The following is a 22,965-nucleotide window of genomic DNA, read 5'->3' as shown; positions in this document are numbered from 1 at the left end:
TGTAAATGTATTTGATTCATATTAGACTGAATAGGAGGTTATTTTCCAATATATGAGTTGTAATTGTGACAATTTCCAGGAAACAAAACTGGGTGGTAATAATAATAATAACTAATATATAGTGCTTATTATATACTTTATATATACACTGAGTGGCCAGGTTATTATGATCTCTGAACACAGAATAATCTGGCCACTCAGTGTGTGTGTGTGTATATATATGTGTGTGTGTGTATATATATATATATATATATATATATATATATATATATATATTTATATTAGAGGCCCGGTGCATGAATTTGTGCATGGGTGGGGTCCGGCCAGCCTGGCCAGGGGGAGGGGACATGGGCGGTAGGCCGGCCTGCCTGCTGGTCAAACTCCTAGTCGAGGGTACAATTTGCATATTAGCCTTTTATTATATAGGATATACACTGAGTGGCCAGATTATTATGCGTTCAGAGATCATAATAATCTGGCCACTCAGTGTATATGTATATATGTGTGTGTGTGTATATATACATATATATGCTTTATAAATCCATATAAATAGATGCTTTACATATGTGTAAATATATATTTGCTTCTGCAGTCCTCCAAATAACAATAATTGTTCTCATATCACACTTAGGAAACTGAGATACAGGGAGGTCAAGTAACTTGTCTAGTGTCATGCAGGCATAAAACCAGGATTCATGTACAACCTGACTCTGAAGCCTAAACTACAGGAAAAACTGGTAAAAGATTTCACAACAACTGGCATTTCCTCAGTTCATGACATGTTTTATGATTCATCTCCTCTCAGTTACCTCTTCTTTCTCCAAGGGTATATAGTTATAGAAAAGGATAAAAAAGAATTGTTTTTAACCCTTTCTCTATTTGGGGCAATCTTATGAGATGGTCAAACCAATTAGGTGTGGTCAGCAATTTAATCAAAACTGTTGTTTTTAGAATACTTATAAATATATACTGCATATTAAAATAAAATTTTTTACATATAGTGTTTTTTTCCACAAAAGTATTCCTTCTATATATACATTTGATACACATTTATATATTACTTTAATGGCTACATGGTATTCAATTATATACAAAATATATGTGTTTGCGTGTTTGTGCTTATGTATCTACATAAAAAGTCTATGATCTTGGCAGAAAACTTAGAAAATAGTTTAGCAAAAAGAACTCCACTCATTCATTCATTTAATAAATGTCCATTTTATGTCATGCAACCATTACAAATCATGCTTTCAAATGTTATTAAAAAGCATGAGGAAAATGCAAAGGGCTATATAGAAAGTATGTCAAAAATCAGTAAAAACAAATCACTCATATATGAGAGAGAAAGGAGAGAAGAGAGGGAGAAATGTAAGCAGTAGTTATTATTTCTAGGTGATGAGATATTAAGGATGATTTTTATTTTCTTCTGCTTGCCTTTTCCTTATTTTCTATAATGAACATGTATTACTTTAATACTCAGAAAAATGTCACTTAAAAATGAAATTTTTCTACATATTATGCTGAGAGCACATGCATTACCAGACATCTGATTTGAAGCTAAAATGGAACCCATTAAGATAGTAAGGCATAGGGGATAAGAGGACAGTTTATTATTTCAATTACTCAATAATAATCCTTTAAATTATTCCACTGCCGGGAGCAGTGGACTGAATTCTCAAAAGGTCCACTTCCTCAGGATTATGTGTGTGTGTGTGTGTGTGTGTGTGTGTGTGTGTGTGTGTGTGTGTGTTTAGGGCACTACATAGTTATCCACACTAATTAGTATATATTCACAGATGATGGACAATCAACATAGAGTTTGCTTCTTGCCACTAGATCTTCCCCAGAAATAGAGATTCAGGAGACACTGTCAAGGGAGAAAAAAGTCCATAAAGTATAGGTAGAAAATTCAGCCACTTTCCTCTAGTCTTGTTCAGGCTACCCTTTAAGATGCCTCTTTTTTTTTCTTTTAAACTTTCTATTGTGATAAATTGCAAACATACTAGAAGATATCTATTTGATTGCTCAGAAATGTGTATAATAAACTACACATTCCTATCACCTAGGTTCAATAATTATTAACATTTTTAAGAACTTTCTTTCCAATTGCTTATCTTGTATTAGTAGGAAACAACAATACTTATGAACAGAAAAACTATACTAACAGAAAAAATTTAAAACATTAAATAAAAAAGGAAAGCTTTTTAAAAACCTCACTGCACTAAGCTTTGAAGAAGTCCCCAAATAGTTTCTGAGGTCTGCTAATGCAGTCATCACCTTTCCCATCCAATTTGCCCTTCTTCCCTAAGAGCTATTTGAATACATTATTATGCTTGGAAAAGGGAAAAAATTAATAAGAAAAAGCAGTAAAATAGGAGCTGTTCTACAGTACAGAACAGGGGGAAGTAGCCAGCACTCATCCAGGGAAGTGCAGCCAAGAACAGCCGAGGGACAAGCCGGCAGCAGGCTGGCAGGTCGCTCTCATTTACGAGGAAGCAGAGCCAGGGGAGCACCCGGTTGTACCTACCCAAACTGTTGTCACTACTCGTGGGCCAGGAAGCAATTCTATCCCTCAGTTGCTTCTTTTTACAGGAGTTGTCTGACTTCTCAGAAAGGCCCACTTCCTCCTTCCTAATTTCTCGAACAAGCTGCATGCGGCATCTTATAAAATCCTGAAAGGAAATCTTCCCATTTTCATCTGCGCCCAGTTGGTTCATGATCTCAGCCACAGACTCTTCCATGTTCAATTGGCGACAGACCATCAACAAGTCATTCCTACAAAAGGGGTTGAACCGAAGAAATGTTGTTTAGGAGAGACATTTGAAGTGGTGAATGAAAAAAAAAAAAGTTTCTTGAGTCTATTCACCCAGACTAAACCTATTTCTAACCTTCTCGTTGCTTCTAGAAAAGTGGTAAGTGTGCAAAATGATCTGTTTCACCTGAGTTATTCTAGACAAGAACTCTATTATTATTTGGAAGAGTGAGGCAACTTTAAATCCTTTGTTCTCTTTTATTCTTCCTGTTTCCACACCCTTCCCTCCTTTTCACCCTTTTGAAATTGACGGAGCACCTGTAGAGTGTAGCACTGTAATCCTACTGTAAGATAAAGTTTCAGAACATAGAAAAGACATTGTTTCTACTCTTGGCAGAGTTTTAAATCTAGTCAAGTTGTAAGAACAAAGATTTTAACAAGATCGGTTTTCAGCTTTCTGGACCAATCAGTTAATTTTAGTGCTTCTTTAAAATATTATTTAATCTGGACTTTCATGACTCAGTGCTCGACTGCCTCTGGTTTTTCCTGATTTTCTTTTACTATTTTTCACGTTCCCATAAGCAATTAGCAAGCCCTTAGACTTAGTGCAGGGATCAAATCCCAAGTGTCTTGGGACATAATGTAAATGTGTGAAGTAGGTAGATCCTAGACAAGAGGGATTGATGAAGTCTATGGTTTGACTAAGTGGTATATCCAGCCTAGAGGTCCTCTAATTTAAAAAATAAATTAAAAGAGTAAAAAAGGAACAACAAAACACTATGTTGTCCAAGAACATATATCTGGAGGACATCATTGGAACCTGCCACATAAGTCTTGTTGGTTTTTTTTCTCTCTCTCACTGAACTCTTTGGGGAAACATTTTGTTCATATTTTTTCAATGGTAAGTCTTAATAAAGGTCAAATATTATGAATTTAAGATCTGGAAGAGACATTTGAAACTAGTCCATGGTCACTAATAAAGTTAGTGCTCCTGTCTCAACATACCACCAAAGTCCAATCATTCCTCTGTGGTAGTGCCATACATCCATACCCTTGTCTTGGGCGAGGGCCAAGGACACTCATGGTAGGTGTGTCCCTCCCACCCCTTAACTTTAGAATTGACATCTAACTTGCTTTGACCCTTGGGATTTTAGCAGATATGTGTTTACATAGTTGGGCTTGCCAACCCCCCTGATTCTGCCATCATTATGAGAGGACCAAATCATGGTAGCTATTAACCCATAGCTTGAGCCCCAAAATGAGCCACCTTGACTGACCTGTTGACCTGTAGCCTAAGAAGAGCCACTCTAGCTGACCCCAAGATGTGTAATCAGGAATAAAATCTTATTGCTTATGCCAATAAAATGTTGTGATTGTTCCCCAGCAGCAGCTAACTGATACACAATTAAAAAATACATTTCTATGTTGTTGTTTTTGCCCATGTCTGACTACAACTTGTCTGATATTCAGCTGGATTCATCCAAAATTTAGGGAAGATTAGAATTGCTAAAGTATGAACGCACACAGAAAGAAGGGGTTGATGTTCAGATTTTACATTCTAAAATAAGAATGTTTTTGTTATATTTTTAGATAATAGTCTAAAAATTAAGCTTGATGAAAGATAAAGAAGTTTTATGAATTCCAGAGGTTCACATAAAAAGATGTTAACACTAATATTTACTGAATGGTAGGAATATGGTGTTTACATTCTTATTTTTGCCTATCTGTATTTTTGCAACTTTCTACAACATACTACACTACTTTCATAAATTACTAAGTCTTTTTTTTATGTTTTAAGAATGAGGCTAATAATAGGACCTCTCTCATAGGGTTGTTCTGAGGATAAATGTCTTAACATGTATAGCAGTGAACATAATTCCTAGCATATATGAAGTACTCGGTAATTAATAGCTATTATATGATTATTTAGTTGTGGTCTGTAAACACATGGGATGAGAACATAATAAGCCATGAAAAAAAGAGAAAATTAATCGATGACATTATCTAAACAAGCAAAATGCCATATAACAGGCATCTTAAAAAATTAAGTGAAATCAGCTAGGATCCTTCACTATGGTTTTAACACACTAGGTGAGCCAAAGTAATAAATGTTTGAGACTAGCTCAAAGTTGAGTCTAGGAGTTCATTCTCATTCTCTCTCCCACATCTCTTTTCCTCATAAAATATACTACTAGAAATAGAAATAATAAAGCTTTTGGCATAATGCTTGTATCTGAAAACTGCTTTTGAGCACTGTTATCAACTTGTAACATATACAGAAAAAATAGCAAGGACGAAACAAAAGTCAAGATGTAAAGAAGGAATGTTTTAAGTCATCTAATTTATATTAGAGGATTCTTTTTGAAATCTCACACCTAATAGATTATTAAGATATTCCATTGTAAAACCAGAATTTCCGGTTACCAACTTCCTCAATATTGTCTATGTGGGAACCCATTTTAACTCTTGTGAATTAATATTCACATTTTTGAATTTCACTGCCAAAATACACACACAGGTGGCTATTTAAGTTCACATTTAAATTAATTAAAATTAAGTACAATTGAAAACTCATTCCTCAGTTGCACTAGCTCAATGTCCACATTAAAAATTTTATTTTTATTTTTAAATTACAGTTGATGTACAATCTTGTATTAGTTTCAGGCCAATGGCCACATTTTGAATGCTCAGTAGCAACATATGGCTGATGGCCACCACACTGCACAGCGCAGAGACAGAACAGTTCTATCATTGCAGAAAGTCCTACTGAATAGAACTGGGAAAATAAAATCGAGTGCAGCATCCTCAGAAAGCTTCAGGGAATAGAATCAGTCAAGCAAGGAAATTGTTACAAATGTCAGTTATTACTTCTAGGTAATACTGGAATTACAAAACTGGAGGCATTTCCCTCCAAATATAGAAAAGCCGTTGTATCATAAATCTGTTAGTTTTCTTTGAACCTGATTTTCTAATATTGGGTTCATTTCCATCCATAGGGCACACACACAAAAATGCCTACTTTTTAGGTTAAGTAAATCTGATCAGATTTAAATTCATATCCAATACACTACCTGAGGACGAAAAAATTCTGGTTGATTTATCAGATTCAGGGGATAGGGGAAGAATGTGCCTGTTTCCTAGAGGAAGCACTAGCTTTGTCTTCTTGGATTTGAGTTATTGTAATATTAATTCTTTCGGATGTTTAGCCCGAACTTCCTGAGAATTCACTGAAGTAATGAATAGCCAAGATCAGTCACTGACGTGATGGCTTCCCCTTCTCCAGGTGAAATGTCAAGAGTGACTAAAAGCAAACATTCAAGAAGAAATCATCTGCAAACAAGTACAATATTACTTTTACATATTCTTTAAAAGCTCTTCTATTTTATAACTGTTTCCTAATATTCTTACTCTTTATTCTTTTGGCAATCTCTCCATTTGGACTTTCCTATTAATATTTCAGTGGAAGAAAATGTTTTAATGTATTTGACCCATGGATTATTATTTTTTTAAATGAGTAAATTAACATTCTATATTAAGCAAGATTCAGCCTATCCTCACAGTGATTTGTAAATACTTCTCAAAAGCAGCCTCTGCCATTCCTAGGGAAAAATAATCAGAGCACTGATGTTTCAGGGGCTGTGCTAAGTGCTTTAGAAATATTATTTCACTTAATCCTCATAATAACTTTAAGAGATATTATCTCCACTAGAGGCCCGGTGCATGGGTTTGTGCACTGGGTGGGGTCCCTCAGCCTGGCCTGCAGGGATCAGGCCAAAACCGGCTCTCTGTTATCCCCCGAGGGTTCCCGGATTGCGAGAGGGCAGTTCTTGGGTGATGCACCCCGGAATTGGGCTCCCTCCTCTCTGGTTCCGGGTGTGTCACCTGAGAACCGCAGCTGCCAAGTCACCACAGCTCAGCAGCTCTTGCGTTGAGCGTCTGCCCCCTGGTGGTCAGTGCGTATCATAGCTACCAGTCAGATGGTCGAACGATCGCTTAGGCTTTTATATATAGAGACTAGCGTTCCCGTTGCAGAAAAAATCCTGCAATAGGGTTTCCTGCTGCACTCTACCCCGCCCTGCCTGCTCTCCTCCCTTGTCCCCCCGCCCTGCGTTCTCCACCAGCCCCCCTGCTTTTCTCCCTTCTCCGCCAGCCCACTCTCCTTCCTTCTCCCCTGGCCCCGCCTCCGCTCCTCCCTTCTCCCCCGGCCCGCCTTCTCCGCCAGCCCACCTGCTTTTCCCTTCTCCCCCGGCCCCGCCTCCGCTCCTCCCTTCTCCCCCGCCTCGCCTTCTCCGCCAGCCCACTCTCCTTCCTTCTCCCCCGGCCCCGCCTCCACTCCTCCCTTCTCCTCCCCCTGGCTTGCTTGCTTCTCCGCAGCTTTGCTCCCTTCTGCAGCTCTTGGCTTCTTTCTACGCTGTCTTGATATGCAAATTAGCCGCCATCTTTGTTGGGGTAATTTGCATATTCGTCCTGATTGGTTGGTGGGCGTGGCTTGGCTGGTGGGCATGGCTCGTGCATAGCGAAGGTGCGGTCAATTTGCATATTTGTCTATTATTAGATAAGATACTATATAGGCTCTATCAGCTCCTTATAAGAGGGAACCTGTCCCAAGTTCCTGGCACCATGCTTAATTCATAGCAGGTACTTAAATAGGTTGGTGGCTAAATGAATGAACAAAGGGCACCTCTCATAACCCCAGACATAGAACGTTGCAGAGAGCATTCAGTAAATCCTTACTAATTGAATATACTAGCAATAACAGTCAGTATGACTGATGGTTAAGTTGTTCTTAATATATAAATGTCCCTCCAAAACCCCACTAAGGCTAAGTAATTGACCCCAGTTCCAAAAAATATGTCCAAGGCAGTCACATGTGGAAGATGCAGAAAGAGAGGATACTTGGAAAAGGCTACTAGATACCAGTTTGGGGGCAATAAAAATGTTTGGAAAGGATGCCACTTTGTAAAAATTTATTTCTAAGTGTATTTTAACAAACTTAGAGAATAGTTAACCTTTCAGGTAATTTTAGGTCATACTTTTATGGGAAAATTACAGATAACGCTATTATTATAAAAAGATGAATGCACCCAAATTTTCACATCAAGGCAAAAAGTTTTATATTACACCAGGTATTTAACATATATAAGACTCACAACCTGCAGTGAATGATAAACTTGTAATTCCATTTACTTTTTCCATTGTCAAAGAGGAGTAGCTAAAGGTGGAAGTAGGAGATAAAGCAAAATTTTTCATCAAGTGCTCTTCAACTGAATAACCGATGATAACACCTTTTTTATGCTAGGCTCCACCTGTGCACTTGATCTCTGGCCTGGGAAATGGAAGTGGCCTGCTCACAGAGCCTGCCACTAGGAGCCTCCAGGCCCAGCCACCCTGGAAGTCTCTTGCCTATCCCCATTCTTTTCAACTCTGTGCCTTGGTTTCATTCTCTCTCTCATTTAACACCCCTCTCAGTTCTTCTTGCTTCACAAGTCATTTGGATTTATATGTCTGACCTTAATCTCCATTCATATCTGCTCAAAAGCAGAGATATTCTCAATATTTATTCTGGCTCCTTGGGTTTTCCTTTGGCCTGGACAGAAACTCAAACCTCTCTCAGAGGCTGACACTGTGACGCTTGCAAATTTCCCCCCATTTTATTATTTTTATACTCTCCACCAGCATTTAAAAATATTCAGCACACAGAGAATTTTTCCTAAGTGCAAAGCCATTATATAAACTTCTTCTAAATATCTTTCAAAGTACTTTAGTTTTAGAACATGGCACTAAAGGAAAAATAATATGGGAGGAAATGCTATTTACTGGTACACCTTTCTTTGAAGAATAAAAAAACGCAATGTTCTTTTCATGAATAATTTTCTCTCTATGCCACTCAGTTTCTCAGAGTCTAATTAAAATATCATAACATGAAAGGTAGATGAAGCCTTATAGTCTGATCACAGAAATGAGAAGGGAAAGATTAAATCCCAATAGATGCAGCAGTCTGAGGCCAGAAATTTTGTCATTGTGTCTCATTTCCTCAAGTGTTACATGGGGATATCAAACATGTCATACTGTGAAAACAAGTGAAGGCAACAATTTTTAGAGCAATGCACCTGCCTTAAAATATATTTAAATTAAAATGAAGTTAAAATTAAATCCTTGAAAAAAATCCCTCAATGAAACACAATATCTATATATATAAAAGCCTAAGCGACCAAATGACTGAATGATGAAGCGCTTGGTTGACCAGACGCTATGATGCACACTGACCACAAGGGGGCAGATGCTCAATACAGGAGCTGCCCCCTGATGGTCAATGCACTCCCATAGCCAACCTTCCATGACCAGCCAACCTCCCACGGTCCCTCCCCCAAGCCGGCTGGCCCCCATCGGCCCCGATCGGCTCAGATCACTGGCCAGGCCAAGGAATCCCACTCGCGCAGGAATTCCTGCACTGGGCCTCTAGTTGTATATATAAGTGAGCACTGTGAGCGAGGTACTCTGCATAATTGAACAAAAAGGGATCTTAATATTTTAGAAGTTTAGAATATAAACTATAGCCCATACTATAAAATAGAAAGCCCAGGGAGGAAGATCTATAGGTGGAAAAATCAAAGGGAGCTCTGGTTTGTGCCTGGACCTGTTGTATTATTATATTAGTTTAGGGAGAGGTGGTAAAGTTCCAACAGGAGTCATAAAAGGTTGTTTGGATAAGTAGGGAACTGAAGGTGAGGGACAAGAGGAAGCGGCAGAGCGAGAGGGCTGCAGGCCCCAGAGGGAGAGCTGGCGGGAAGCCAGGCCCACAGTGACAGTGTGATGTTGGCTTAGCAGAGAGTGGCTCAGTGGTGAAGTGATAGCTATATGACACCCCCAACATTCAGCTTTAAAGGTCAAAACTTCAGTTTGTTTATTTAAGGGTGGAAGACTCCCTCCTACCAGTCTGTTGACTTTCAAATCAATGCTTCCACATCGCCAAAACCCAGGGACTGAAACATCAGCACCTCCTTCAATGCCCTTGGCTATGAGGAAACACATATATAAAAAAGCCTATTGATGCTGTAAGCAAGGCCCTCAAATGGCTGGGAAGGAAAATAGTGGCACGAAGTGTTGGAAACTGAGTCCTGATCACAGGCAGAACGTCACCCATGTAACAAAGTGAGCCCAGAGGCTCTGAACTCTGGCCAAGTTCAGAAAAACACACCCTTCAGTAACAAAGGCCAGGTCTAGGATTTAAAAGCGCATGCCACTCTCAAACCCTGCTGGTCGGAGTATAACCTGTAAACCATCTTCTGCAGTTAGGCAATATTTGTCAAAATAAAAATTGCACAGACCATTTGACCCAGAAGTTCCATTTCTAGAAATATGCTGATGTGTGCAAATCAATTAATATTTAGGGTTATTCAATGCAGCACTGTTTGTATTAGCAAAAGATTAGAAGTCATCTAAATATCCACCAGTGAGGTTATGGTTCATCTATACAATGCAATGAATATAAAACAGCCTTTAAAAAGAATGAGGCAGCTCTATAAAATGGTGGCACAATCTCCAAAAATGGGTTAACTTAAAAAGGGTAGTTGCAGATCAGTGTATATGTTGTGTGAGCAGATGTATAAAAGAAGAGATAGAATATGTGTCCAAATGTACTTGATGTACACAGATAATCTCTGGAAGGATGGCTAACGAACGGTTACCGGGGCTGCCTCTGGGAGGGGACTGTATCTGGAGGACAGGAACAGGACAGAAACTTACTCTGCCATCTACCCTTTTTGGCACATTGCGAATTTTGATCATGTAAACACATAAGGCATTTGAACAAAAGCTACATGCCTTATCTCCAGTGGCAATCAGAATCCTGGTATCTAAAAAACCGTGTTAGAGAAAAGTTAGCCATGGAGTTTAGCTTTGGCATCGGGAGCCCCGCCAAGAGGAAAGCCATATGCCTCCTTACATTGTATCAGCTCACAGGTTATTCCAGTTATTATCTTGTCGAGATTTTTTAGTAGCTTGCAATTCACACTTGGCCTTCAATTGTCCAAAACTCCTTAGTTAATCTTATGTAGGTGACTTACATAAATAGGCATCAGTATATAAGACATTCAAAAAGGATTTAATGACTTGGTAATTACATAGAATTTGAATTCTTTTCCTTCTCCAAACTTTGTAAAGATAAAAAAGTGCTCAAAATCTACCAGGCAAGGTGATTTTTAAGGAAAAGAGTCATACAAAATAGGTTGTGTTTTTTGTGAAACCAAAAGATTGTCAATAATATTACGATTTCGAGTATCTAGCCTATCCTATCAAATAAAAGAGTAATATGCAAATTAACCGTCACTCCGCAACAAATTGGCGGCCCCCATAGCCACAAGATGGTGGCGCCCAGTCCTCTAAACCCTGCCGGAGTCCCGACAGAGTAAGCGGCCTGGCAGAATGCTGCCCAGATGCCCTCCTGACCCTTTATAAAAAACAAAAACAAATTCACTCCCCATGGAGCGATCCCGTCCCAGCCCCAGCCTGGGGTCTCAGCCTGGGAGGGGTGTGCGGCCCCAAGGAGCGATCCCATCCCAGCCCCAGCCTGGGGTCTCAGCCTGGGAGGGGCCCACAGCCCCACGGAGCGATCCCATCCCAGCCCCAGCCTGGGGTCTCAGCCTGGGAGGGGTGTGCGGCCCCACAGAGTGATCCCGTCCCAGCCCCAGCCTGGGAGGGGCCTGTGGCCCCATGGAGCGATCCCGTCCCAGCCCCAGCCTGGGGTCTCAGTCACTGAGTCACACCAGCCAGGCAGATATGGAGGAATCTTAAATGTTTATTTTTTATATATATATTTTATTGATTTTTTTACAGAGAGTAAGGGAAAGGAATAGAGAGCTAGAAACATCTATGAGAGAGAAATATTGATCAGCTGCCTTCTGCACACTCCCCACTGGGTATGTGCCCTCATCCAAGGTACATGGCCTTGACTGGAATCGAACCTGGGACCCTTGAGTCTGTAGGCTATTGCTCCATCCACTGAGCCAAACCAGTTAGGGCTGTCCAATATGTTAAAGAAAAAACCCTATCTAATAAAGAGGGAATATGCAGGGGAGGGCATTTGGGGGTGACCAGGCTGTCAGGGGAGGGCAGTTGGGGACAATCAGGCCGGCAGGGGAGCAGTTAGGCGTTGATCAGGCTGGCAGGGGAGTGGTTAGGGGGTGATCATGCTGGCAGGCAGAAGAGGTTAGGGGCAATTATGCAGGCAGGCCAGCAGTTGGGAGTCAGCAGTCCTGGATTGTGAAAGGGATGTCCAACTGCCTGTTTAGGCCCGGCAGTCAGACATCCCCCGAGGGGTCCCAGATTGGAGAGGGTGCAGGTTGGGCTGAGGGACACACACCCCCGTGCACAAATTTTGTGCACCGGGCCTCTAGTGTCTACATATTTTTTTTAATGTAACAAGACCATGATTAGTGAACACCAAAGCTGGTGGTACAGGAAGGACTGTGGGGGCTCCGGGGAAGGGAAAACCACTGTATAATTTTCAGTAAAGGGCATAATTTTCCCCTTGATGATTCAGAAAATCAAAATGCTCTCCATGGTCCATCCTCCTCTAAATAAGTATGTCTCAAAAGCTAGACAATTCAAGGGCTAATTACTCCAAATCGATGTAATAATTAAAAATTCATAGGTTCATTTTAGAAATTACAACCAGGAAATAAATTTACACTTGTTAAAAGCCTTACTTCTTGCCTTCCCTGTCTAATGTACAATTTGTTCATCCTGAAAAATCATGGTAAAATTAAACACAAACAGTATTTTCTTAATTACAGACAGAGATTCCCTGCAATTTACATCTTAGAATCCAGCTGTATGCTGTTTTATTTCCTTCCAGCTGAAGGAAAGGAGTTGCTACCTTAAGATCATCTTGCATGTGGATATCTGATTTTAATAAATCAAGACAGTCACAAATTCATTTATAACACTGGAGAATTTCTAAAATGACCCAGATCAGACACATTCTGTTGTGACATAATAAACTCTTGCCTATGTAAATGCTATGCAGAGTTTCTTCAAGCTGCACCTCTGTTGTGGTCCTCTGCCCTCTCCTCTGAACCAGCAATAAAAAGAATTCTCTGCAATCTTGCTTGTAGTCTATTATCTGGACCCACTAGTGAAAGCATAATTCAACCACATTTTTTCAAGTCAGTCTAAAAATATAGCTGACTATTCATTCAGAATAAGATTTTTTTAAAAAATTGTTACTTTATTGGGGGATCATTTTGTGAACTATATACATGTCTAATCACTATGCTGTATACCTGAAAACAATATAAAATAATAATGAATGTCAACTGTAATTGAAAAAATTTTAAATAGAGAATTGCATGCATAAAATTCCAATATGAATTAAAGTTTAACTGAAATCAATAAAACATTAAAAATAAATAAATAATACATTTTAAAACGACATGACAACTAAATAGAGTGTGAAATCTTGCATTGGATCCTGGACCAAAAAATGGACCTTAGTGGGACATGGTGATATTTAAATAAGGTCTATAATTTAGTTGATGGTATTGTGTAGTGTTCATTTTCTATGTTGGTTATTATACTTATTGCTCTATGGTTAAGATGTAAACATTGGGGAAGGTGGGTTATAAGGGAATTCTTTGTGCCACTTTGCCACTTTCTATAAGTCTGAAATTATTTTAAGATGAATGGTTAATAAGATAAAAAATAATACTTAGGGGTTTTGAATTTAAAAAAAAGAAAGAAAAATAATTTTTACTCACAGGAAAGTAAATAAAAAATAAATAACTAAAGAGTACTTTTAAGATTGCAGCCATGCATCTTACATGGAGATGTGTGTGTCACTGCTATTCCACCAGCAGGTTCAAGCAGAGGTCTGCATGCAGAGAATCTCAGTGAGGTGTGCATTGATCCACAAGAAGAGCTTCCAGAGATGGGAGCCAAAGTCATCATTAGGTCTGCCTTAAAGGTCCCAGACCTTGAGCCTTTCCCATGCATGTCTTGATAATATATGATGTGCCTGGCAAAGTGTTACAAGTTTAATAGCTGTTGCTTGTCTTATTTAATTCTCAGAACAATGCTGCAAAATAAGTATTATTATTATTATCAGAAATTTACTAAACCCAAACCAAATAGAGGTAGATTTAGAAATTTTTAACTCAGACATGTCTGACTTTTCAAATCTATGTCCATTCCTCTATGATAAAATAAGCAATAGGACCTAAATATCAATCATAGCAGAATGGTTGAGTAAATACTATTTATCCACTTAGTGAAGACAGATGGAGAACCTGGGCAACATAAGAAATGCTTATAATAAACTGTTCAAGAGTGAAAGGCAGAATACAAAAGTGTATCTACAGTGATTATAACCCCAGAATAAGTTAATATAATTATTATTTATTGAGCACATACTTTGTGCTCAGAACTTGACATAATCCTTATGATAAACATGCAAAGACGATATTATTATCCTCTTTTTGAAGTGGAGACTAAAGACCAGGCAGGTTGAGTAACTTGCTAGCTATAAAGAAGGTGAACTGAGATTTAGTCCAAAACCTACTTGATCTCAAAGGACCTACAGGAAATGTTTAAAAATAAAATATTTTAAGGGGAAGCTGAGTGTAGGTATATTATGACAGTGGGCAAAGTGGAAAGCATTCTTTAGATGCAGAGATACAAATTTCATATGTATAGTGTTGCCTGACTGTGTCCCAATTTTTCTGAAATCCTGCCTGTGCTATTTTCTACATGTGTGACTTTGTTAGTGAACCTCTTTCGATTTCTATAGCCGCCTCTGCAGGGGTCATTTTTTATTCAGGATAATGACAGAATGTGGTGAGCCCAGTGCCTCCCCTTCAGTAGGGCCCACATATTCGATACATTCCACATCATTCAGTTATTCACTCAGCCAAACATCTCCTGCAGGCTAAAGAATCTGAGGGCTGCCATCTCTACCTTCATCTGGTCAAACCCCCTCAGTTTATAGATTACCAAACTAGTGACTAGTTCAAGGCAGAGCTAGGACTAGAGCTTACGTCTCCTAGCTCCCCGGCCGATGCTCTTTCCAGCTCAGGAGGCGAGGTTGGGAGAGGGGAGCACAGGAAAACAAATGAATGTATATTGATACAAACTCCTCAAATACTAGTAATCCTAGCAAACAACCTCAAGTTCTCTGAGGGGCAGTGGCTTTCAAACTGCTCCTCAGGCCCGAAGAGAGCAAGGGAGCAGGAGACAGAAGATGAAAGGGCGCTGTCTTGAGGGCAGGTCACATACAGCATCCCCACCCTGCTTGTCTTTTTTTACACATTAGGCTACAGATTCAGATTTTATGAAAGTTTTGAATGAAAGTTTTCACAGCTTAAACAGAAGTTCGAAGCTCACAGTTAGGAAATGTTAAGGAGTTCGGGACCTGGATCCGTTAGGGTCCTCTGGTGGCTTCAGATGGGACTAGAAGCCCAGGAAGGCCCAGGAGTAAAACAGGGATTGGGATGCCAATTGCATGACCCTGTAGTTATCCTTCTCTTCTGCATCCGAGAGGGAAGAACGTGTATTTGTACTTGTCAGGAATGTGGCTAACTAGAAAAGACATTTCTAAACCTGTGCTCTGATTGTCATTTCCAAACCTTCTTAAAGTAAGTCCTTAGAGAGAATGAAAATTTATCATGAAATCTAAATCGTTAGGATAATTCTTACCAATTGAGATTTGGCAGTTTTCAGTTTTAAAGAAAAACAAGAATCATGTCCTACTTACTCATTCCTACCCCATTCCGATATTCATGACAATTTGTATATCAGATGTGAGGACAGGAATATTTATTGGTCTATCTCCCTCCCCAACATGTAGATCAGAGGCTCACACATAGCAGGCTCTTAGTAAATGTCACCTGAATAAATGACTTTTAACATATTTAACATTATAGATTTGATGCAATAGGTATATTCCCACATAGGCCAAATAACCTATGTATAAGGATTTTATTGCAGTGTTATTTCATAAAGGCAAATGATAGTAAATAATTGAAATATTTTTAATAGGGGACTAGTAAAAGCACTATGGTATATCTACATAATGAAATGTTATGCATATGTTGAAAAGAATAAGGCCCCAACTTTTCAATATGTTTGAAAATTTTTGTTTAAAAAATGTTAGGGGGATAAAGTACTAGGCAGCTATATATGTGTTGATATGAAAAAATTTACAAGAATAACTTACAGGGGGAAAAGCAAGTATATAATATTGTGCATAGTATTATATACTAGCGTTCCCGTTGCAGGAAAAATCCTGCAATAGGGTTTCCTGCTGCACTCTACCCTGCCCCATCTCTGCTCCTTCCTTCTCCCCCGCCCCGCCTTCTCCGCCAGCCCGCCTGCTCTCCTTCCTTCTCCCCTGGCCCCACCTCCACTCCTCCCTTCTCCTCCCCCCGGCTTGCTTGCTTCTCCGCAGCTTTGCTCCCTTCTGCAGCTCTTGGCTTCTTTCTACGCTATCTTGATATGCAAATTAGCCACCATCTTGGTTGGTGTAATTTGCATACTTGTCCTGATTGGCTGGTGGGCGTGGCTTGACTGGCGGGCATGGCTTGGGCGTAGCGAAGGTGCGGTCAATTTGCATATTTGTCTATTATTAGGTAGGATGTATGTGTTTTATATATACACATATATATTAAATACATGTGTAAGTGTATATGTATACACATTCCCATGTTCATAGATAGCCATTAAAGTGGTCCATAAAAAAATGGTAATGGTAGTTGCCTTTGGGAAGGAGAATGGAGTGGCTGGAGTAGAGCATAGGAGGAGAGAATTATACTTTTTATTGCATAATTGTACATTATTTTGTATTCTAGATTTTGTATTCTAGAATATGTACCATGTGCATATACTTGTTCCATAATAACTAACCAACTGACTAAATAAATATTTACATTTCATTTTAGTTTAAATATTTTGACAACTAGAGGTTGAACAGCTTTTTATTTAAATATTGGCCATTTCTATTTCTTATCTTATGGATCATCTTTTCATGTTCTTGCATAAAATATACATTTCTAAAACTACTGAAATCAAGGAGCATTTTTGGAAAACCTACAATATTTCAAAAATGTGTGTGTGACTGTGCTACCAGTGGCCATGCTTTCATTTAGGAAAATGCCGTTACGGCTTATACCACTGTTGCCTAAGCAATCAGTGATTTCCCTTGGCAACAAATGCAGCAAGGGAAATCTATTGAGGCACAAAACAGTTCCCACATTTGAAAAGCTAGGACCATGATAAATCTGGAGAGGAAGAACTTTTTATCTTGGGAATCTAAAAGCCAATCATCATTTTTCTAGGTTTATAATGCATATGGGACAACATTAAATGTCACACTAAAGTGAAATAAGAAATGTATCCATGCCTCTGTTCCTATTTTGTTCATCATTATACTAATCTTCCAACGGGAACGCTAGTATATTATAAGTTGTGACAACTTATAACAAATACTAGAGGCCTGATGCACGAAATTCGTGCAAGAGTAGGCCTTCCTTCCCCTAGCTGCCGGCACTGGCTTCCCTCCATCACCCGGAACCTGGGTTTCCCTCCGGCCACCGGCAGGCACCTGGGACCTGGGCTCCCCTCTGGCCACCGGCAGGCACCAGGGACCTGGGCTCCCCTCTGGCCACCGGCAGGCACCTGGGACCTGGGCTTCCCTTGAAGCCCCGGCTTCATCTGGAAGGTTGTCCAGAAGGACGTCCAGTATAATTAGCATATTATGCTTTTATTATTATAGATTACACTTAAATATTAAATAGCTTAGAAGATTATTGCATGCTGCTTTTGTGGTCATACCCCACCCCCCACCCCCCATATATATTTTTTAGGTGTAGAATTTGAAACTATGTGGTGGTTTTGTCTAAGGTCTTCTTTTAGCCTTTTTTTTTTTTTTTTTAAATATAGGCATGATCTTGGTTTTCAAACACCAGGTTTGTCCAGTAGAACCACACTTGAGTAGACAGCTTCCTGCTGACCTGTCAACCTTCAGCAATGTGGAATGTCTTCACTGATTAAAACCTTGGTTTGGCCCAGCCAATGTGGCTCAGTGGTTGAGCGTCAACCCATGAACAAGGAGGTCATGGTTCCATTCTGGTCAGGGCACATACTTGGGTTGCGGGCTTGATCCCTAGTAGGAGGCTTGCAAGAGGCAACCGAGTGATGATTCTCTCTCATCACTAATGTTTCTAACTCTCCCGCTCCCTTCCTCTCTCTGAAATCAATAAAAACATACTTAGAAAAAATAAATAAATCTTGGTCTGGACAAGTGAAAAAGGATTTAAAAGATCCATTTCAGAAGTGTATTGTGAGGATTAAATTATGTAACATGTAAACCTCTTAGCATGGTGCCTTGCACTAGGAATGCACCTAACAAATTGCGATAACATCATCACCATCATCATCATCATCAAGAACATGAATACAAGAATGTGGCCATTTATCAAGCTGAAGGCAGAACAGACATGGAAACCACAAGTTAACCTGCATACCACAATTCTGGGACTATGAGGGTCTTGAAATAAATATTTCCTGACAAGTTGCAGAAAACAGAACAAAACAAAAAGCAGCTATTTTGCATGCTACTTCAAGTAGCACCTCATTACAAAGATTGAACATTTTGCCTCCTATTCACATTTCTCACAGAACATCACACAACCAACCAGAGAAGGATGAATATTTGTAGGAGAACTGAACAATGAAGGACATAAGGGTAAGTGACTAACAAAAATGAATTCACTAGAAAACACTTTGGTGGTTTCTCAAAAAGTTAAGCATAGAGTTACCACATGACCTAGCACAGTGGTTGTCAAACTGTGGCTCACAAGCCACATGCGGCTCTTTGGCCACTTGAGTGTGGCTCTTCCACAAAATACCACGGGCGGGCGCACACATACAGTGCGATTGAAACTTCGTGGCCCATGCGCAGAAGTCGGTTTTCGGCTCTCAAAAGAAATTTCAATCGTTGTACTGTTGATATTTGGCTCTGTTGACTAATGAGTTTGCCGACCACTGACCTAGCACATCCACTGTAGGTATACACCCATGAGAACCAAAACATACCTTCTGATAGGTATGGAGTTTCTTTGTGGGGGTGATGAAAATGTCCTGAAATGAGATAGCAGTGATGGTGGCACAACATAGTGAATATATTAAAAACCACTGAGTTTTACACTTTAAAATGGTAAATTATATGTTATATGAATGATATATTGATTTTTAAAAAAGAAATGAAATCACTGATTGCTCCAAAGATTACCCATATTTAAGATTAGGCGATGTAATTTAGAAGAATGACTTTATGTTGTGTATGGAAGAAAAAAGCAGATGCAACAACAGCACCAAAGACAAGTTAAACACAAACTAGTAACAATTAAAATAAAGAAGAGGGAAAAAAATAAATCGGATAAGACTACTTATAAAATTTCTATTATATGAAGATTATACCAAACAACTCAGGAGAAATACTTTTGCCTTATCTCTTGAGCAACTTTATGAAATCTTTCAATTTACTTTAAGGGATAACAGTTCACACAAGGATCACCTCTGTGAAGTAAACTTCAATATATAAACCTGACAGCAATTCTTCCCTCAGAGACATTACTAGTGTACTACAAGGTCCCAAAACCAGAGTTTGGAACGAAAACTAGGAATCAGTATGATAGTGGGCCCAGAGGTGGGTGTGCCTTCCACTGCACACCGATGAGCCTGTGCATATGAAGCGGGAGGGATTATTCTATTTTAAAAATATAAGCCGTCTCTTCATGACAGTGATAACCAGGGAGAACAGCAGCATAACTGGTCTCTATTTTTACTTCCTACAATGATTCCTCCTACCCCCCCCCTCCCCCAGGTTCCTTTCCAGGATATATCAGTCAATTAGCTCTTTTTTGCTCTTTGGAATCAAAGATTCTAAGCACTCACGTTAAATCTAACACATTTACATTTTCTAAAAATACTTACTGACTTTACAGTAGAAGACAGTCTCTTGAACTTCAGAAATATCTACAACTGGTAGAAATTTTGTATAAGAATTTTAAACATGATTTTTTTTCCTCCTGGAATTTCCTGGAACACTTCAACAAACTGCCCTAGTGCTATTGCTCAGGGAAAACCCAACTCTTTAATGTCACAACAATATTAACTGGTTAGAGAATAACATCTCTTATTCACACATATCGTTTCTTAGGCAGTATGATTCTAATTATGCACCAATAAATTTTAATCCCTATCTGCCAACTACAGAGGCTTCAGTTTTTCAAGCTGATATGTACAAGATCCTTTAATTTAGCTGGGCCAGATGCTTTGTATATATTGTAAAAATGGCCCAGATTCTTTTTCTGTGACCCTGTCCTACCACTCTTCATTTCATTTCTTCTTTATTTCTGCTTAATAAACATTCAAACAGCTAAGGAATATCTTCTACTATCTTGCTACCGGCTCCTTTGCCCATTGCCTTTGTTAGTTAATTTCTATTTTTATGCAATTCCATGTAATTTTCAGGCTATGGGGTGTGCTAGTGAATTAACAATGGCCAGATTTGGAGAATTTGCTGATTTCCATTGTATAAATACTCCAGTCACTGCCAATGTCAAATTCTCACTGCCATGTCACTGTCTGTGGGCTTAGAAGAGATGTACAGTAGCATCCCATGATATACAAGAGATATAAATAACCTTAAGCATAGCTAATTATAAAGCAACTAGAGGCCTGGTGCACAAATTTGTGCATGGGTGGGGTACAGCCGGCCTGCCCCAATTGGGGCCGATCAGGCCAGGCTATCTGGGGGAGGGGACGTGGGAGGTTGGCTGGCTCCACCTTGGATTGGGGTGTGGGAGGCCGATTGGGGGCAGGGCCTGCTGGGGGGAGGGGCCCTAGGTGGTTGGCGGGCCAGCCCTGCCCCTTGGTAGAACTCAGGTCGAACTCCCGGTCGAGGGGACAATTTGCATATTACCCTTTTATTATGTAGGATGCATTTTGAGTATTTATTACCTTTGTTGTTAATATAATTTAATTGTAAGTTTATGTGCTTTAAATTTTTAATAATGGTAATGTTTAAGTTGGCTTCACAAAATTCCTGAAAATTGGCTTTTGTGAGCCAGTATGAGCCAGCTCCAGCACACCGACTGATTACAGGATATATGAAAAACCTATATATTACCATCAGTGTGTAGTGGCATGGCCAGGCATGGCCCTGCTTGTGGCAGACCTGGATGAGCCCAGTGGGATACATGAGGTGGAAGAGGCAGACTGAGCTGGAAGAATTTGACATGTCAAGAAGCTGCCAGAGGCTCATTTACCTTACCTGTTTCCCTTCAATCCTTCCTGAAATCACCCTAAAAAGAAAAAAAGGAATAAAACTATATTCGATCCTCATTTACAGATTCTGTGGTTTTTTTTTCAGATTCTGTATTTTTGAGCTTGCCTACTCCCTATACTCATTTCTAACCCCCAAATCAATACTCATGATGCTTTCACAGTCATTTGTGAACATGCTCAAAGTGGTGAAAAATTTGAGTCTCCTGATGTTCATGCTACCAACTGAGGTTGAACAGAGTGACGCTGCCTTTTTGTTTCAGCTCTCACACTGCAAACAAGTATCCTTCTCGAAGTCTATGTAGTGGCATGTTTTTCTTACTTTTGGGTTGGAAAGACCTGACTGCTGATTTGTTGGTGATTTTGCTGTTTAATTGCCTGCAATACTGAAATGGGTCTAGTGTTCTAAGTACAAGAAGGTTGTCATGCACCTTATGAAGAAAATCCGTGTGGATAAGCTTCATTCAGGCATGAGTTACAGTGCTATTGGCCATGAGTTCAATGTTAACAAATCAATAAAGTGTATTAAATAAGGTTTCTTTAAACAGAAACACACATAACACAAGGTTATGGATTGATTAGTCGATGAGGCTCACAGGTACCTACCCCCATATTTCCCTTTGGAGTAATGGTTCAGTATCTATTAATTCAGGGTTTGAAGTGACTTTATGGAACATAATTATTGGAAATAATGAGAATTGATTGTGTAATAGCAAGAAGAACAGAAGATTAGAACAATTAAATTTTGGAAGTTGCAAGGCAGATGTATGAGTGATTTCACTCACCAGAGAAAGGCAGAGTGAAGCAGGACCTTGGTTAGGCTCAGAAACAGGAGGACAGATAATGCAGGCATAGCTCAAAACAAGAGGATACGTGAAGGTGTGTGTAAGAAGTTGTTGGATCCGTATTTTGCATCCCCCAACCCAGCAGTCAAGTCTTTTTAACTCAGGCAGAAAACTAGAGGTTGATTCTCTACAGTAGTTGACCCCAAACTGATTCTGAATTCCAGGCCACTCAGAGGATATGGGTACTACTATGAAATCGGGGAATTAAGTGAAAGTCCACTTACTGAATGACAAGACTATTAAGCCCCTCCCCTCCACTCAGCTCTGAGAACCTTTACTAAAGCTGGAAGACTGAGGGATGACCCTCTGGAGATACTGCCTGGGCCAAAAATACACACCTGTACATATTGAGCACAGGAGGGAGGTTTCACCCAACAAAACAGCCCCGGTCTCTCAGATCATCCTACGGTGAAGCTCACTGACCAAAAGTTCCTCCCTGCTAAATGCGCGGACACACACACACACCTTCTAATCACCTTTGCTGTGCCTTACTCTTAAATATGAGGAGACAGCCAAAAACAGCTAGATATTTGAACAAAACGTCTAACATTAGACAGACACAAACAAACAATCCTCAGATGTAATTTAAAGAATTTTCCTGGAACTGAAAGATGCCTGTTTCCTAAGGATTGGAAATCATAAAGGCACTTGTTTTTTCAATAGCAATTCCGGGTGCTCGGAGACACTGGACCAACCTCTTCAAAATTCCAAGAGGAAATAATTTCCAACTTCAAAATCTACACCCAAATGACCAAATAAAAGGGCAAGAATTAAGATTTCTCAAAACATTGAGCTGTCATGCACCCTTTCTCAGGAAGCTAGAGGAGAAAATCCACCAAAAAGAGGGTGTTCACAGGAAAGGCAGAAACACAGTGTGTTGGCTTTGGCTGCATGTAACTAATGACCAAGAAAACGTGACACAAACATGAAAGTTTAATTTCTTTTACGTAACAAGACATCTGAATATTGATTTAATAAAAAAATTATGATTAGACGAATGGGTAAAGGGGAAGTGTGTGTGTGTGTGTG

At 39.6% G+C, this 22,965-nt stretch overlaps 1 protein-coding gene across 1 annotated transcript in view; it reads right to left on the bottom strand.

The window, feature by feature from the left end:
• Nucleotides 1-22,965, bottom strand: part of MCC (MCC regulator of WNT signaling pathway) — a 378,683-nt gene that overhangs the window by 315,597 nt on the left and 40,121 nt on the right. Inside the window, exon 2 of the mRNA XM_079784445.1 lies at nt 2,528-2,775. Within this exon, the coding sequence (XP_079640571.1) occupies nt 2,528-2,775 (248 nt within the window). The remainder of the gene's footprint in view (nt 1-2,527; nt 2,776-22,965) is intronic.

This window comes from Cnephaeus nilssonii (assembly GCF_951640355.1).
Source record: "Cnephaeus nilssonii genome assembly, chromosome: 2".
Taxonomy (NCBI): Eukaryota; Metazoa; Chordata; class Mammalia; order Chiroptera; family Vespertilionidae; genus Cnephaeus; species Cnephaeus nilssonii.
Note: the sequence above shows the minus strand (reverse complement) of the source record. Positions and strands in the feature narration are given on the sequence as shown.